Below are 17,993 nucleotides of genomic sequence, written 5' to 3'. Positions count from 1 at the left end.
ATGTGAAAATGCCAATTAAATCGCAGGAATACAATTTAAGAATCTTTCAAGTCTCATCCACTCATCTTAATTAAATAACGATCACTCAAATCGATATATAACCAAGAATCCTCCCCAGTGGAGTCGCCAAATTGTAGGCGTCGTTCGAAGTGCGCCTACGTTAAAGCATGTTGTGAATATGCTTGGCACTCTTAGGAAGTGGGAATTGACATAATACGATTAGGGACAAATAAAGTAGGGAGCCGCCAACAAGTATTTAAGGAACTTGTAAACCGTTCACGGATCATAAAAGGCAACCACGAATAAGGGACAACGAAGGCAACAACGATTGACCCATGAAGGTTACACCCCATTCATAATCCATGAGATTACTAACTCCATATGGTTCGGAACCACGAAAGGAGGATCGGAGATGATGGTACGAAGTGAGTCATGGAGTCACATTCGCCCGTATTGGCCTCTACTCGATTCTTATAGTGAAAAGTGATTCCTGCGATCTCAAAGGCATACAAACAAAAATTAAATTTGCTCCAAACTATTATTAAGCTAAATTGGTTGAATATTAATGCAACATATAATTCTAAAATATTGTGACCACTTCATTAAACAATAAGATTAAAAAGGAACCTAAACCGGTCATCCAAATTATCTTATTAGGCGTGATTTTCAATTACATATTCTCTTTAACATGCAATATAGTGATCATAAAAATAATAGAATTACCATTAATATTGGCAGCAATTTAACAATAAATTGTTAGTCAAATCAAATAATAATAATAATAACCTAATCATGATGCTAGCAATATAAAAATAAAATAAGAGTAATTAAATTAATTACTCACATTGCGCGCGTTCCTTTAAATTGCTACATCATGAATAAAGTGTTAGTAACTTGAATAAAAATATAAAGCAAATGAAAATTAAATTAAATAAATATAGATTTTATTTGGTCCAAACCCTCAGTTATTTATACCTTTCACGCCTTGGTTTAAGGACGGAACCTCGGGTTTAGTATAGTCTCCTTGGAGCGCTTAGGGGAAGTATTATGAGATAATAGGATGGCTAGTGTTTAGGCTAAAGAGGGAGAAGAGAATTATTTTATGATCAAGCTTGTTGATGAATGAAAAAGGGGAGATATGACCTCTATTTATAGAGAAAAAGAAGGGTCGAAGAATTAAGATAAGATCTGAATTAAATCGGAATAAAACTCGATAGACTGCAGTTTTTGCGGTTTTTGTTTTTATCATATCTTTTGATCCAGAAATCGGAATAAGATAAATAATATATCGTTGGAAAGATCTTGAAGTCTACTTTCTAACTCAATTACAATCAGAGTAAAATATTTTTTAGAATAAAAGATATGGCAGAAATAGTGAGACGGTGTCAGTTTTGGATAGAGTTTGAAATTTTATTCATATCTTTTCTGTTATAGCTCGGAATTGATTTTATAATATATCATTGAAAAGATAATTTCAAGGGCTATCCAACAATATAAAATTTGGATAAAAACTATGAGGCACGAAAATAATATCTGTCTATCTTTGAATGTCTTTCAATTCGAATAAAATTAGGACTTTTAAAAAAATGAGTTTTATTCAATTTCAAACTCTTTAATCTTATCTTTTCAAAAAAGGATAATTAGGATCTTTTAGAAACTTGTAGAAGCTTCTATTTAATCCTAATTGGTTTAGGAATTGGATCAAATAATTTGGACCCTCCACATGATCATTGGGTCGTAGGTAAGATGGGCTTAGGTTCGGTTTGGGCTAGTTTAATATTTTGACCATAACTTATTCGTTATAACTCGGATTTGGGCTTATAATATATCGTTGGAAAGCTCTTTTAAAGCCCCATACAACTATTTGATCATTGAACCCAGATAATGGACTAAAATAAACTGTGTTAAACGTTTTATAAAAAAGACACGAAATGAATGATTTTAAAGGACACGAAATGAAGTTTTTTGGGTTTAAAGGCACGAAAAGTGGAAAATAAGTTATGGTTTGGGGAAATGGGATAGGAGATGGGTTGGTTTAGTAAATGGAAATATGGATTTAAGCACTCCAAGATTAAATACTCAACCCGACCAATAATGGCGGTAAAAGGTTGTTCATCATCGGGTTTGGTTTTGGGGAGACATTTTTAGGTGTCTATAGAAGCCCCTACTTTGACTGAGTTTGTAGAAACGTTAGTTTCAAAAACGATAGTCAAAGTAGTCGATAGGGACGGAGATTAATTTAAGACGTTCTGCGATCCTAAATCATTCTGTATACGCCGATACCTGCAGAAAAATGTTAGCTCTACAGATAAAAGAGTAAAGGGATAGAATGCGTATCTGACACCAGTGTATCGGTGACAAATGAGTTTGGTAGCTTCTTATGCTGGAAGGAATCCACCGGATGACGTATGTTGAAATGCTTTCCATGCTTGAGGAAAACCGACAGATGAGTTTGGTAGCTTTCTAAGCCTGAAGAAACCTACCGGATGACACTTTCCATGCTTGAGGAAAGTCGACGTATGAATTTGGTGTCATTCTATGCTTGAAGAATTCCACCGATAATGTCTTCCATGCTTGAGGAAAGCCGACTACTTGGCGGTTTTCTATACATGAAGAAAAATCCACCGATAACGCTTTCCATGCTTGAGGAAAGCCGACTTGGCGGTTTTCTATACTTGAAGAAAAATCCACCGATAAGGCTTTCCATGCTTGAGGAAAGCCGACTTGGCGGTTTTCTATGCTTGAAGAAATCCACCGGATAATACTTTTCATGCTTAAGGAAAGTCGACAGATGATGAGATTGCAAATCTCTGTGTATCGAGAACCTTGCGTCATGAAATGATGGTGGTTCGATTGTTCCCGAACGTGGGCTGTAGATGGTCCGCTTGTCCCCGGACGTGGGCTGTAGTTGGTTCGCTTGTCCCCGAACGTGGGATGTAGATGGTCCGCTTGTCCCCGGACGTGGGCTGTAGATGGTCCGCTTGTCCTCGGACGTGGGCTGTAGATGGTCCGCTTGTCCCCGGACGTGGGCTGTAGATGTTCCGCTTGTCCCCGGACGTGGGTTATAGTTGGTTCGCTTGTCCCCGAATGTGGGCTGTAAATGAGACCTGCAAAAATAAATTTGCCAATGGACTCGTATATATTGTGATTGACTTGACCACTGACTTGACCAAGTTTGACTTGATGTGACATGACATGTGTATGCATGACTTGTGAGTGTGTGTGTGTATATGTGTTTGTGCATACACAAGCAAACGAAGATGCAAAAGCAAAAAATTTCCGTCATTTTTGTCATGAGACGAGTGGAAGGTACTAATTTTCTCCCAAAAAGAAAGACGTGAAAAATGAAGTTTTGTTTTCGAACTTCCCTCGATAAAAATTTTTAAAAAGTTTTTGAACTTCCCCAAAAGAAAATAATGAAAAAGGGAAGAAGTTTTGAACTTCCTTCTTAAGCAAGACGAAATGAATCGTATGGATTGAATTGCTTGTCTTGAAAATAATGTATGCATGATGAATGTTCTTAGGCCAGGAGGCTAAGGACAATTACACCATGTGACACGATAGATGAATGAACTTAGGTCATGGAGCTAAGCATCATATATGGTGTAAAGAAACGATCTTGAACGTTACTTAGGTCTGGAAGCTAAGCACGTATATAGATGAAATGATTGATGAGTATTGCATAATGAATGTTTCTTAGGTCAAGGAGCTAAGCATGATATGCGTTGTATTAAAAATATATACAAATGTTGCTCAACACATTATGAGATGCGTGAAATAATGTACATTGCTCAGGTCAGGAAGCTAAGCAAGTATACAATGTTTCTTCTAATGAATGTTGTCTTGAAAGATGATGAAACATGCACAGTGTTGAAACAAGATTTCATGAAAAAGGGTTCCTAAGGGAAAGATGATATGGATGTGTGAGTGAAGTGTTTGAATGTGATACTAAGGCTGGCTGCAAGGGTTATGGTGATGGAAATATATGTGAGAAGAGTCAAAGATGATGACTCTTTAGGCTAGGTAGACTAAATGATGTGATTCAAGCCCCCAAGTTTAGCTCTAGATGAATAAGGTCATAGGGATAAGCATTGGATATTCTTTGACTCGATCATGCATATGAATGTGGCCGCACCTCAATGTGAGGTTGCCTACGTATCTGTTAGGTAGGTCTAACCGAACTTTGCACAAGTGTGTGTACACCTCAAAGAGGTATTTCAAGGGTTATAAGGTGGTTAAGCTGAAGGTTTAAGGAAGAAAGGGGTAAAAGGCTCAAGACCCGAGAGAAGCCCCTAAGATATGCAATTGTGTATTAGACTTTGCAAGCTTTATTTTTCATATATATATATATATATATATATATATATATATATATTTGTTTTGAATTTCATTTTATTTCATTTTTCTTTTTTCCATTCTTATGAATCAATGTAGGCAATCTCAGATCATGCGGTCCATCACTCACTTAGCATTCATGTTTCTCAGGCACGGTACCAAGCACTCGATGAGAGACGCAATTTGAGACATGTTCATATCAAAGACATTGGAACACTTGCCTTTAGACATTGTTTTTTTTTTTTTATTTATTTACTTATTCTTTTCCCTTTTTTAAAAAAAAATTTGAACTTGCTTTCTGACTGTTACACAAATTGCTCACCTTCCCATCCCAGGATTAAGTGAATGTGGGTTGAATAAATAAGGTCAATCGTTAGACGAGGCTCAAAGTGGTTGACGAAGAAATGAATATGTTATTGAGTGGTAAATGGGGAATGAATGGGTTGCAAAGGCGCCTCAAGTCATTGGTGTACCTTGTGTTTAGTTCGCCAATTTTTTTTATTTTTTATTATATTTTTTTAATCACATGATCGAATGTAAGAAAGAGATGCTCATTTATGAAGAAGTTAAGAAATGTGACACATAGACACATGGATAAGGAGAACCTATGCTAGACTTTTTAGGGGGAAGGGTTTGAAACAAAAGAAGAAGAAAACATGAAATCTTGGTGAGAAGCTTGCATCGTGCTTTGTCTTCATGGCTGTTTATGAGTTACTTCTTGCCGCCTACTGAGGAAAAAAGTTTCTTGTTGTTGATGCTTTGATTGGAAGGAAAGAAGAAAGGAATGACGTTCCCCTTATTCTTCCAACTATTGCCTATTGATTTTAGACTCAAGTACTGTGTAAGGATGAACTCATCTAATGCATTAACTCAATACTCGGATTGGAAAGGAAGAGTGTATGAAACAATTTTGAAAACTTATGGAAAATAATCCACTCATTCCTATTACGACGAAAAGCGATGCATGCATGGTCCTAGTATACGATCATAAACAATATAGTGCATTACTCGAAGACAAAGTGTGTGCAATGACTCTGTGTGATTGGGTGAGTTTATTAAAACTCGTGGTATGATCGCATGGCTAGACATGAGTACACTGTGAAAAACAAAGGACCCAATGACCAAATAGCACGGAAGACTAAAAGACAAACTAACTTGATTAATTTTGTCCAATTTTAATGTTTATGCTATTTACTAGGTGAAAACGGTCCATTGGTAATCGTTAGTCATAAATAAGATCAACCACAATCAAAGACAAAGAACACATGTTAAGGTTAGCACAAAAAATCACAAGACACTAGGAAAAGGACTAGAATTCTAGAAGAGTTAGGATTCATAGGTATAAAAAAAATAAATAATTAAAACAAAACTCTATAATCCTATGTTATACGAGTTGACACGGATTAAAGGACTTGGCTAAGACTAGCTTGACACGAAAAGTTGGTATCCGTCCAATATTCTCTCCACGCACTACTACAAAAAGAGTGATTTTTGGACGCAATTAGTTCGACGCTGTTGAAGTGGCGTCAGTCTATATTTTTTGGTTCCGTGTTTTTGCGACGCTTTTTGTAGTCGGAAATTTTCTCGACACGTAAAAGCGTCGAGAAACTCACGTGCTATGCACGTGAGTAAAGTTGCCCGCAATTTTGAATTTTTTTAATGAAATAATTAGCGGGTTTGTGTATTTTCACCCTCAGTCGAAATAGCTTAGGTTCCCAATTAAACTGCCCATCTATTCTGCTCTCCTCTAAACTCCATCATCACTCTCATCAGCGACCAAAAAAATCAAAAATTTTAGGTTAATTTCTGGGTTTTGCTTGCTAAATTTCAAGGAATTTGGGGTTTTGTGGCTCGTCACTTTCATAAATTTGAGGTATCAATTTACAATTTGCTGAACAATATTGTTGCTAGGTATATATCTCTATCGTTTTTGGCACCTAATATATCACAATTCTCTAAATTTTCGTTAAAATTGGGAATTATTTGTTTGCATGTCTTCGATTTTGCGTTGGTGATGAAGAACAAGAATCAATCTCTTGTTGCGAGGTAATTTTTTGGCCTTAATTGGATAAATTAATTTCTTTTTATATTGTTTTTTTTTTCGTGAATTCTGTTTTTGAATCCAAGTTTTCATGTTTTTTTTTTCAAATTGTGTTTTGGTTTTTGTTATGATTTTTATGGCGTTTTAGGGTTTTAGTTTTGAATGTTATGGGTTTTTTATATGAATATTATAGGCTTTGAATTTTTTGGTTTTTGATATGAATTTTGTAGGCTTTGAATTTTATGGGTTTTAGTTTGTAGGCTTTGAATTTTCTGGTTTTTGATATGATTCCCGTAAAACAAACAATTGCTTCTGGTTCATCAATATGTAAAGGAAAATTCAGTACTTATTTTAATGATTGAGAGAGAGAAAAAGAGATGAAGACTTTCGTTTTATTATCAAATTGATGTAGAAATATTTATATCACATGTAAAAAAATTAAACGAAAAGAAATATATGGTGAAATATTTATTCAAAATCATTAAAGAAAAAATAAAGTTTTTATGTGATTCACCTGGAGGGGAAGAATTGTGGACCAAAGTTAAAGTTGGTGATGCCAGCTTGAATGTGGAAGTGTTCCTGGGACTCATATAGTGTGATGTTTATTTTGGTAACGTTAATGGCATTTGGATTAGGCTGATGCAGATCTGAGTAAGCTATTTTCGATTATGTAACGAAACAAATATCAATTATGAGCCAGCTATGGATAAAGTAGAGATAGATATGTTAGTGATTTAATCCTTAATTAACCTTATAATATAGCTTTAAAATTTATTGATTGTTCTCTTTGGCAGTAGTTAGGTTTCGTTCAGTATCACTATCAATTTATTATTTCATCTAAATCTAAATAATTTGATAAATCGAATATGGTTTTTGATATGAATTTTATGGGTTTTTTATATGAGTTTTCTTGTTTTTCTATGGTGATTTTGTGGCTGATGATTGCATTCTGTCTTCACATGCTCTACTCATAGAAGCAATAGCCTACTGCCTCCCCTAGCCTAGTTCTCTTTCATTGCCTATATTTTTTTAGCTCTTATTTTGGATCAAGAATCTGAAATATTGACAATTGCTCAGTGATGACAATTGCCTCTTAGAGGTAAAAGTTAGCAATGTATGAATTTACATAATTGACAGAAATTTATGTGCAGAAAGATTACTTCTAAGGTGGAACACTGTTAAATAACTTGTCATAAATGATTTGCATTATGTTTAAACAACTCTATGATGTTTGGAGGGAAGCATGAGGCTAAAATTTTTCTTTATAAACAGATATTTCCTTTGATGTTGTTACAGCTGTAGATTTCTGGTTGAGAGTTACATTTCGCTTGTGGTTTTAGACAAACCAAAGTTTATTAAGGTACGATTTTCATTGCATCAAACATCGATATATTCATAATCTTGTCTGATTTTGTTATGGTTGAGTAATTGACAGTGAAAATGTAGTTGTACATCATCCTGAAAGTCTCAATTTTATACATTTTATATTTAGTCTACATATGCAGTCCTAGTAGACTCCTACTGTTGTCTAACAAAGATAGATTACCAAAATGGATGTGTGTGAGTTAGTTGGATTTGAATAGCTTCATGCCTCGACTTACCTTTTTTTGTTCACTATCTACGACACTACATGTAAGGCTGTGGACAATTGTATTAAGGAATTTTAGAATTGTTACATTTTGTCTTCCTATGAGCTCTCACTCATTCCCTTGCCTAATACTCATGACTTGCTGCTGTATTGGTGCCTTGGTGCCTGTTTTCTATTTAAAATCTATGTATATAAAGGATTTAATGTTGTATATTCTATTAAAGCCGGTGGTTATGAATTTAGTGTTGTATACTCTATTTGTAAACTTTTTTTTGTTGTTGCATGTTTCTCTCTAATTTTCTTCTTTCACCCACAACAAGTTTGTAGGCTTGAATTACTTACTGTCATTGTTTTTGTTTGGCAATTAACTATATACTTCTTTGTAGACATGGATACTAGTTGGATTGATTTACCAAGAGGTGATCCTGGTTATTTTAAAGGTTACATGAAATTCTTGGAACTTGCTAAAGAGACTCTTTTACCAAATACATGGGAAACTAAATTCCCATGTAATAAGTGCAAGTTAAATAAAACGAATTTTGTAGAAGAAGTTGGAGGGCATATTTTATTTTATGGTTTTTATAAAAACTATAGAAATTGGATATTTCATCGTAAAGATGAAGGGAGTAAGACCTATGATCTAAGTGATGATCAAGTGAATGCAGTAGGTCGAGATGATATGGACGGGTTACTAAGAGCAGCTTTTAGATTTAATACACAACAAACCGACAAAACTCAAGATCCATCATTTAATGAACAAAGTATTGAGGATGACAATTCATATGACATGGATGAGGGGTGTTGAAATAATTGTGGGAAGGTGTTGATGCTTTTGATTCTTATAGTGGAAGCAACTTCAAACTGGAGCAGCCCTACACTCTACTATTAATGACTACAAAGCTTTTCCTTCTTGCACTCATTCTACTTATTCAGATAGATTTGGTGGCAAAATTATCTACACTGGGTATCGAAAATGGTTGCCTATTGATCACCCATATTGTTCACAAGCTAATTTGTTTGATGGGAAAGAAGAATATGGTATTGCTCTGATTCGTACCAGCGGGACCGAAGTTTTGAAGCAACAAGAAGGGGTAAAGTATGTATATGGGAAGACAAAAAAAGTTCTTAAAAAAAGAGGGAAAAAAGCCGCCAAAGAACTTGATGATGATTGCGATCCCGATGCTGATCATATTCTTTGGAAAAAGAAAAGTACATTTTTTGAATTAGAGTATTGGGAGCATAATCCTCTTAGACATAATTTAGATGTTATGCACATTGAAAAGAATGTGTCCGATATTTTATTAGGAACTCTTTTAGATATGGATAATAGTAGGGATGATGAGAGTGGCAGAGAAGCCCTAAAGAATTTGAATATAAAACCTCATCTATGGATCGACCCTCAAGGTTACATCCCGTCGGCTGCATACACCATGTCTAACCAGGGGAAAGAACGATTTTTGAAAGTCTTGAAAAAGATGAAAGTTCCTGATGGATATGGATCTAATTTGCAAAGATGTGTGAATCTAAAGCAACGGAAACTTATTAATATGAAAAGTCACGACCATCATATTCTCATGCAAGATATCCTCCCGGTTGCTTTAAGGGCGTCGAATGCCACAAGAGTTATTGACTTGCTTGAAGAGTTGTCTGACTTTTTTAAAAAGATATGTTCAACTGCTATAGATACAAGAGAATTAGATACCATTCAATCAAAGCTCGTGTTGACACTTTGCAAGTTTGAAAAAGAATTTTTACCTACTTTTTTACAATCATGGTTCATCTTCTAATTCATTTAGTAGAAGAGGTCAGACTAGGTGGACCGGTTCATTATAGATGGATGTATCCTGTTAAAAGGTACTTATTATTATTATTACTATTTTTACTATTATTATTATTATTATTATTATTATTATTAATATTCTTTTTATTTGTATTATTTATTTTTATATAATAATTTTTCCTATTCTTTCACATTCACATACAAAATCGTTACTATAATTCAAGGTACTTGGCCTTTTTGAAATCTCATGTAAGCAATAAAGCGCAACCGGAAGGATCTATAGCGGAAGGTTACCTTTTGTGGGAGACAATTGCATTTTGTTCGAGATATTTAGAAAGTGTTGAGACTATGTTCAATAGACCTAGAAGGAATGAGGATGGTGTATCAAATATTGACAACTATTTGTATAACTCTGGTGGTCGTGTTGTTGGAAAAAAAGAAAATGTCCGTTTGGATGATAGAAGTTTAAAGCAAGCTCATCGCTATGTTTTACTTCATTCTGATGAACTAACCCCGGTGCTCAAGTAAGTAGCATTATGTGTTTAGTTAAAGCGTCCAATATATACTTGTTACTAACATAAAATTTACAATCTCGATAGTGAGTTCCTAAAACTAAAGAGGTAAGAGAATGACGTTGGAGGAAGTCAAGCTGATGAATCTATTGAAAATTAGTGGATAATTGATGAATTTGCAGATTGGTTGCAAAGCCAGGTCATATGCTTTTACATTTAGGGTCTTTTTATTTTCATATTATACAACTTTCTAATTCTAACTTTATTATTCTCAAATTATAGGTCCATAATTTAGATGATAGCACGGTAGATGGAAAGTTAAGAAAAGCCTTAGCCGGTGGCTTGAGTAACCGCGGGAAAAGGATGAAAAGTGTTATTATCAATGGTTACAAATTTGATATTGTGGATCGTGAGCGATTTCGAGTAACTCAGAATTCAGGAATCATGGTGGAAGCAGAGGGTCACGAATATTATGGAAAACTCAAAGAAATTTTGGAATTAGATTATTATGGTTCATATAAGGTTGTATTATTTCGTTTTGATTTGGTCGATATCCGTAGGGGTATCAAAACAAATACGAATGGAAGTGTTCGTATCAATTTCTCAAAGTTGATGCACACTGGTCGATTTTTGCGTGATGATCCATTTGTTTTCTCATCTCAAGCAAAACAAGTTTTTTATGTTGAGGATGAGATACAAAAAGGGTGGTGTCATGTTGTGAAAACTAAGCCTAGGGACTTGTTTGATATTCCTGAATAATTTGTTTACAACTTTAATTATAATTTATTATAGATTTGAGTTCATAAATTTGGATGGGTGTGTCTTTTTGAATTTCATTTAGTTATTCTAATTCATCAAAGTTTGTATTTTGTCAACTTAATTTTTGTTTCAGTTAACTAAATTCTATAAATGAAATCAGAAATGAAATTCAAATCTGAATTCAGTTCTGGATTTCAGCTCTGGACATCAGATATGAATTATAGAACTGAAATCAGAACTGAAATCCAAATCTGAATTCAGTTTTGAATTCAGCTCTGAACATCAGAACTAAATTGCAGCTTGTGTGTGTGTATTTGCAAAATTCATTGGCTAATGTGTGGGCAAACTTTGTTAATCTTTCTTGATGTGTTTACCTGTCTTCATGCATTTTATATATACTTGCTGGTGATTTATATTAAAAATATGGATTATGGTGTGTTCTAGAAGCCTAGAAGTGCTAGAAAACTTGATTGCAGTGACTACTTGGAACCTTTGGCTGAAGATGATTGCTTCTTTTGTACTTTATGGATTCCTAAGATTAAGTGTTGTTCTTGTTTCTTAATTAAAGAGGCTTTTATGCATTTAACTCACTGTTGGGCTTCTTAACTGTGCTTACTATATTCAATACTTGTTTCTTATTTCAACTCTACTATGTTGCTCATTTATTTTTCTTATTTCATGGTTTCTTAATTTGGTTTTGAATCTTCTGATGACTAATCTTATTGTCACGCTTATGATAATTTTTTATTTCTGTTCTTTTTAATAACTTATTTTGCGAATTTATCAGGTAAAGTATGATGTACCGAAGCAAGAGAGCAAGGGACATACTTGCTGCCACAACCAAGTCACATGATCAAGTATCATCACAGTCACCAATTATCTCTAATGCACATACTTCTTCTGCTGTTGAAGCTTCACAACCCACCAAAAAACAAGCTAGAAAGTCACCACAAACTGAGGTTCTTAGGGATGACAAATGGGGACCTTTTTCTCCACCCATTTCCACTACAAAATGTGACCACCCACCACCTAATAATTTAGGATCCATTTGGAAAAACCCTCCTGGTTCAACGTTAAATTCAGTTAAGGAAGCAGTTATGCAAGGTCAGCAAAAAAAATACCCACCAGAAGTTTCATCTTTAGTCCCACCTAATGTTCCACATTCAATTGCACCAGACTCATTGAACTCCCCTTCTACTTCTCACAAACCTCTTGAGCGCCCAAAACCTGCTACACGAGGAATCCGGAACCGTGAAACAGGTGCTGTGAAAACTTCAGCTACAGCTCCACAGGATAATCATGAAAGACAAAAAAGTGGAAACGAATCAGAAGAGATCCCGAAACAATGTAAGTCTTTACGACCAAAAGCACTTCCGGATTGGCGAGATGACATTGATTTTGACGACAAGGGGGAGGTTCTAACCATAGGTAAAGGTTTTCTATTCAAAGTTGTCTGCTGATGCTTGTTGTTGTTGTGGTGTGATCCTGACCAAAAATGGAGGGGAAAGGGAGGGGAAGGATAGAGGAGAGAATATAGAGAAGTGAGGAGTAAAGAGAAACATGCGGCATGCATTATATTAATTCTTTCAATTTCCTTCTGTTCTTTAATCTATAAATTTCCTCGCTTTAAACCTGCATTTCTGTTACTTGTGCATTAAGTTATATGACTAGTATTTCAACTACCCAAAAGATAGCAGAGAAATAAAATACAGCTTTGTTGGTGACTTGGTGGTGAATAGGCAAGAGCGTAGTTTTCATTTGTGGTATGTACAAATAAATTATAGGCTTAAATTCCCTATTTTGGGATCTGAAAATTATTTATTCCCAATTCAATGTGTTTTTGGATGGTCATTTCAACTCCATTTCTTTAAATTTTGAAAGACTTAAAGTACTTTGTCCAACTGCAATATATGTAGGAGAAACCCCCTATTCAAATCCCTCTCTGAAGTTAAACATGGTGCCTGGATTTGACCATCTTGGATTTTAGGGATATGATTGCTTATGTTTAGAAAAATTACATCAACTATATCCCACATTATCATTCTTACTGATGGTGATTGCTTTGACGTACTCCTCACAACAAAGCTATCATACAAAGAGAAGAATTCAGTTTTGATTTTAGCTCTGATCATCAGAAATGAATTCTAAAACTGAAATCAGAACTGAAATTCAAATATGAATTCAGTTCTGGATTTCAGTTTTGATTTCAGCTCTGAACATCAGAAATGAATTCTAGAACTGAAATCAGAATTGAAATTCAAATCTGAATTCAGTTCTGGAATTCAGTTTTGATTTCAGCTCTGAACATCAGAAATGAATTCTAGAACTGAAATCAGAACTGAAATTCAAATCTGAATTCAGTTCTGGATATCAGTTTTGATTTCAGCTCTGAACATCAGAACTGAATTGCAGCTTGTGTATGTGTATTTGCAAAATTCATTGGTTACAGTGTTGGGTTATTTTGTAGATTTTTTCTAAAAAAAATTTTAATCTGCTTTTCTGTTAGAACATATTGTCCACTTCACTGATTATTTCTTTTAACTTAATCTTGTTATTTTATTTAGATGCCAAGGGTAATACTACATTAGTAAGTGGTATTATTCTGCCAATTAACGTATGGAGTAATAACGGCGTCCAGTACTATGTCGAATTCAATGATTTATGCCAGCCAATTAGGAAGGGTGGACATATTTTGGTTAAATTCATTAGTATGATTGCGAAGATGGAGTCACATTGTCCAGTTGGGGAAAAAGATTGGAAAGCAATCGACAAGCATTTTAAAGGGAAAATAATTAAAGACATAAGAGTAAGTATATTCATCCCTAAGACATCCCTTGTCATTGCCTAAATACACATACTTAGACGGTCTCTTACTTCTAATAGATTACTTACTGATTTATATTTTTAACTAATTATTTTTACTGAAGGACCGTTTTGTGATTCCTCCTGGTGTGGAATATGACAACCAAGCTCTCAAGCGTGCCAATAAATGTAGGAGGCAGTTCAAATATTCTCTGAAACCGATTCATTACAAGCCACTAGAGAAGAAATTGGATGATATTTGTAATAATGTGCCACATGGAATTACCAGTAGTAATTGGGTTAAGTTGGTAAAATATTGGGATTCGGATTACGGGAAAGTAAGGACAATATTTACCTTATTGTTTACTCTATTAAACGTTATTTAATCTCTAACTAAAACATCGGGAAATGTGATTGCAGACTATGTCAGCATGCGGTAAAAAGGCACGAGCTTGTCAAAATCAGATTCATACATCTGGCTCTAAAAGTTTTGCAAACCAACAAGCTGATTATGTATGGAATATATATGTCATTTTATATTTACTTAGGATATTAGTAAGAGCAAAGCCAAGTTATATGCGTTATATACTATTGTACAGATATTTAATGCTTGTTTTGCCTTATTATTTATAGGAAGATGAACATGGACAAAAAATGAGCTTGTTAGCGCTGTGGATTAAAACCCATGCGGGTAAAGACGGAAAATTTCTTCCTGACACAGTCACTCAAGATTTTGTGGTATGGTTTTGTGACAGATTTCTGGAATCATTTTGTGTAGATTTTGTGGTGTGATTTTGTGTTATTTGTGGTCTTACATTACTCCTAAATGTTGGTATAGGATGATGTTAAAGCTAAGGTTGAAGAGTTGAGGATGGTGCACGCTAAGATGTCTGAACAAGAGCTCGAAGATGAAGCATTTCAGCAAACTATGTATGGCAATGAGATTCCCAATCGTCCGGTGGGTTACAGACTAGGGGTTAAAAAGGGGGACATTTACGGAGTACGTGGTGTGTTAAGGAAGGAAGGCTATGGAAAAGTTTAAAAGAGGACTATTGTGATGGATAGTGTTAAAGAAGAAGTAAATGCTTTGCACAAAAAAAATGATACACTATCTCAAGAAAATGAAAAGCTGAAAGACGAGGTCGGACACAACAATCTTCTTCTTAAAGCGCTTGTTGGACAATTTTCTCAGATTGCAGGTGCAGTTCATCAAGGGAATGCATCTCCGGGTCTTCTAAACAAAGCATCTGAAATCTTAGGAAAGGCAAAACATCAGGTAACAAAGTCACATTTCTCTTTATGTGTGTGAAAGTAAGAGCTTGTGTGAATGCTTGCTTGTGATGTGTGTGTGTGTGTGTGTGTGTGTGTGTGTGTGTGTGTGTGTATGTGTGTGTGTGTGTGTGTGTGTGTCCTGCTCCCCTGCTACTGCTTGTCCTGCTCCCCTGCTGCTTTTATACTGCATGTCTGCCCTGCTCCCCTGCTACTTGCTGTAAAGCTCCCCCGCTGCTTGCTGTAAAGATTGAATTAAGTAACATTTAGAGCCACTTTTTGGAGGAAAGCCCTCAACAATTTCAGAACTGAATTCATAAATGAATCTAGAGCTGAATTCAAGAACTGAACTCAGAACTGAATGCAGAGCTGATCTTCAGAATTCAGTTCTGAATTGCAGCTCTTCAGAATCAAGTTCTGGAATTCAGTTCTGAACATCAGAATTCAGAGATGATCTTCAGAATTCAGAGTTGAACTGAATGCAGAGCTGATCTTCAGAATTCAGTTATGGAATTCATCAGTTCTGAATTGCAGCTCTGACCATTAGAACTTGTGTGTGTGTGATTATATTTCAGAGCTTGTGTGTGTGTGTGTGTGTCATCAGAGTTTGTCTTTTTGATCAAATTTATTTCTTGTTATTTCAACTATGATGCATTGATGTTTGTTGTTATTAAGTGTTGTTGTTGTTTGCTTTTGTTAGTTTGCTTTAAGCTATCATCAATTTGACTTTGAGCTTTATTATGGCTGAAGTTTGGGGATAAAAATGTCTTTGTTGTTATAGTGGTTAGAGTTGTCTGATGTGCATATATCTATATGAAGTATGAACTGATTGTGATCAAGTCATTCATATGTGTAATGGTGGTTGCTCTGGTTATTTTTTCGTTATAATTGTTGAGTGTCTCATCCAGTTTCAGATACATCGTCTACTCCCCTTTTGAAACAAAATTTTTTCTTATCTAATACCCCATCTACATCTTGATAAACCAAAGGCTTTTGCAGTCACAAAAGGTTTCTGGTCAGACATAAGAAAAGGAACATACTTGTGTATAATAATAGTTACAATTGGTACAGCCAAGAGCACTTTACAAAATATAATTCTTTTCTTTGTATGATAGCTTTGTTGTGTTTATATTATGTTGTCTGTTGAAGACTTGATATAATTTGGGAATACACACGTACAATGCAATTATAATGACTTAAAATTTTCAAAATATCTTCATGGAAGTATATGTATTAATTTTCCTTTTTACTAAGTATATGCATTAAGTTATAAAAAGTACTTTAGTTGTCCCCTGCCCTTGCTTGTGACTGTTATTGGTTGCTTGGTGAGTGGTGAGTGCCCCTCTGTGGCTGTGGCTGTCCTCTTCTGCTGTATGTGTGCAGGATGGGTGGCTTGGTGGGTTGGTGTGTTGCACAAGGGTGCAGGAAAAACAGGGAAATTCCCAAGCACTTTTTATTTGAATTTTGATGGGGTTGTACATCTCACTTTACCATGGCTCTTGTGTAATCTAGATTTGTATATAGTGCTCTTGTGTAACATACCAGTCTGTTTCTCCGTAGACCACACTAAGTAAGTAAATAATTGACATAATGCCTTTGAAAACGAGGGCTTATGTGGAAAGGATCCCTCTATCCCTTTCATCTTATGTCTTACCAATCAAGAATTGATTTTTAGTTGGTGACATACCAAAATTAGTACGAGTTAGGATACAAGATTGAACCTGAAATGCACTTATGAATATATGATCACATGATTCCATCTCGTCCATATGGGATACCTACTTTTAAAAGAAACCTAAATACTAGTATAGAGGTAAGTCAAGGGTCGAACCCAAAGGAACGGTAATGTTCAAGCACTCTCAATTATGCGCCTAAGCTAGGTCGAAGACAAAAATGAAAGGAGAACACTAACAACTAACAAACAAAGAAACCAAACAAAAAAAGCACTAGGAACGGGGATCAACAAGCAATCATGACAATTGTAGCAACTCGAGAACAATATGAAAATCAATGGTTGTGAAGACTAATGGCAAGCTCAATCAAAAGAGTCCACAAGCTATCTCCTAGAGATCAAACTAGCGCCAAGTACGAGAGACTCTAACTAGGAGCATCACTAATCAAGCTCAATCGACAATTGCAATTCCTAAATCAATGGTCCGTGTAATTAGAAACTACAATGCAATCTAGCATAATTCTCAAAGCCTAATCGAATTATACACATAAAATTTCCATTAATCAATTTAATCTCAACAATTAATCAACACAATCCCCAAATTAAGAACAATCAATCAATCATACAAGTTTCACCTAAGTCCTAGAAAACAACTACTCTAACATCATCATCTAATCAACTAACAACTAAAGAAATCAAGAAACAACAATATATGCAGAACTACTACACTAATCAACAATCAAACATCAAAATCAAACCAAACAAATATGAAATAAAACAAAGCAATAAATGAGATAGAGTTTAGAAATGCTCATTGATAATAGAGAAGATCTCAAACACAATTTTCATCATTGAATCATCAATATCTCAATCACCATTGAAATTCCTCACTTTCTCTCTCTAAAATCTACTCCTAAACTAACCCTAAAACTAGAGAGAGAAGCTCTCAACTAAGCTAAAATTATGATCAAAATCTAAATGAAACTTATTCTAAACTTGCCCTAAAAATCTGGTTTACAAAGGTATTTATAGAGGTGCTAAAACAAAAACCGAGCAAACAAATACCCAAGAAGGCGCGCCCGTGCTGTAGGAAGGCGCGCCCGTGCTGCAGGGGTGGCGCGCCCGTGCCCGGGCCTTGCGCGCCCACGCATCTCTTGGTTTCTTCGATCCTTTTGCGGCTTCGTGCATTTGTTAAGGTCGCACGATTATGATGATGCTGAACACTAAGAGTGGCA

General features: G+C 35.1%; 1 protein-coding gene across 1 annotated transcript; it reads left to right on the top strand.

Moving 5' to 3' along the window:
* Positions 1-14,119: 14,119 nt before the first annotated feature.
* LOC145625044 (uncharacterized) lies at positions 14,120-14,859 on the top strand. Its single transcript, XM_081678126.1, has 4 exons — positions 14,120-14,155; positions 14,238-14,330; positions 14,451-14,555; positions 14,656-14,859. Exons 2-4 carry the CDS (start codon positions 14,241-14,243, stop codon positions 14,857-14,859), a joined length of 399 nt encoding a protein of 132 aa, XP_081534252.1. The 5' UTR covers positions 14,120-14,155; positions 14,238-14,240.
* The last annotated feature ends 3,134 nt before the right edge of the window (positions 14,860-17,993 follow it).

This window comes from Chenopodium album, chromosome 3 (assembly GCF_948465745.1).
Source record: "Chenopodium album chromosome 3, dcCheAlbu1.1, whole genome shotgun sequence".
Classification (NCBI taxonomy): domain Eukaryota; kingdom Viridiplantae; phylum Streptophyta; class Magnoliopsida; order Caryophyllales; family Amaranthaceae; genus Chenopodium; species Chenopodium album.
The sequence above is the reverse complement of the archived record's forward strand: the minus strand, read 5'-3'. Positions and strand labels throughout refer to the sequence as shown.

Bases quoted from the DNA above. Each gene is read 5' to 3' on its own strand.
- LOC145625044 (XM_081678126.1), top strand. From the start codon at position 14,241: ATGTCAGCATGCGGTAAAAAGGCACGAGCTTGTCAAAATCAGATTCAT. The intron at 14,331-14,450 runs GTATGGAATATA...TATTATTTATAG, and splicing joins CAAACCAACAAGCTGATTAT to GAAGATGAACATGGACAAAA. The intron at 14,556-14,655 runs GTATGGTTTTGT...ATGTTGGTATAG, and splicing joins CAGTCACTCAAGATTTTGTG to GATGATGTTAAAGCTAAGGT.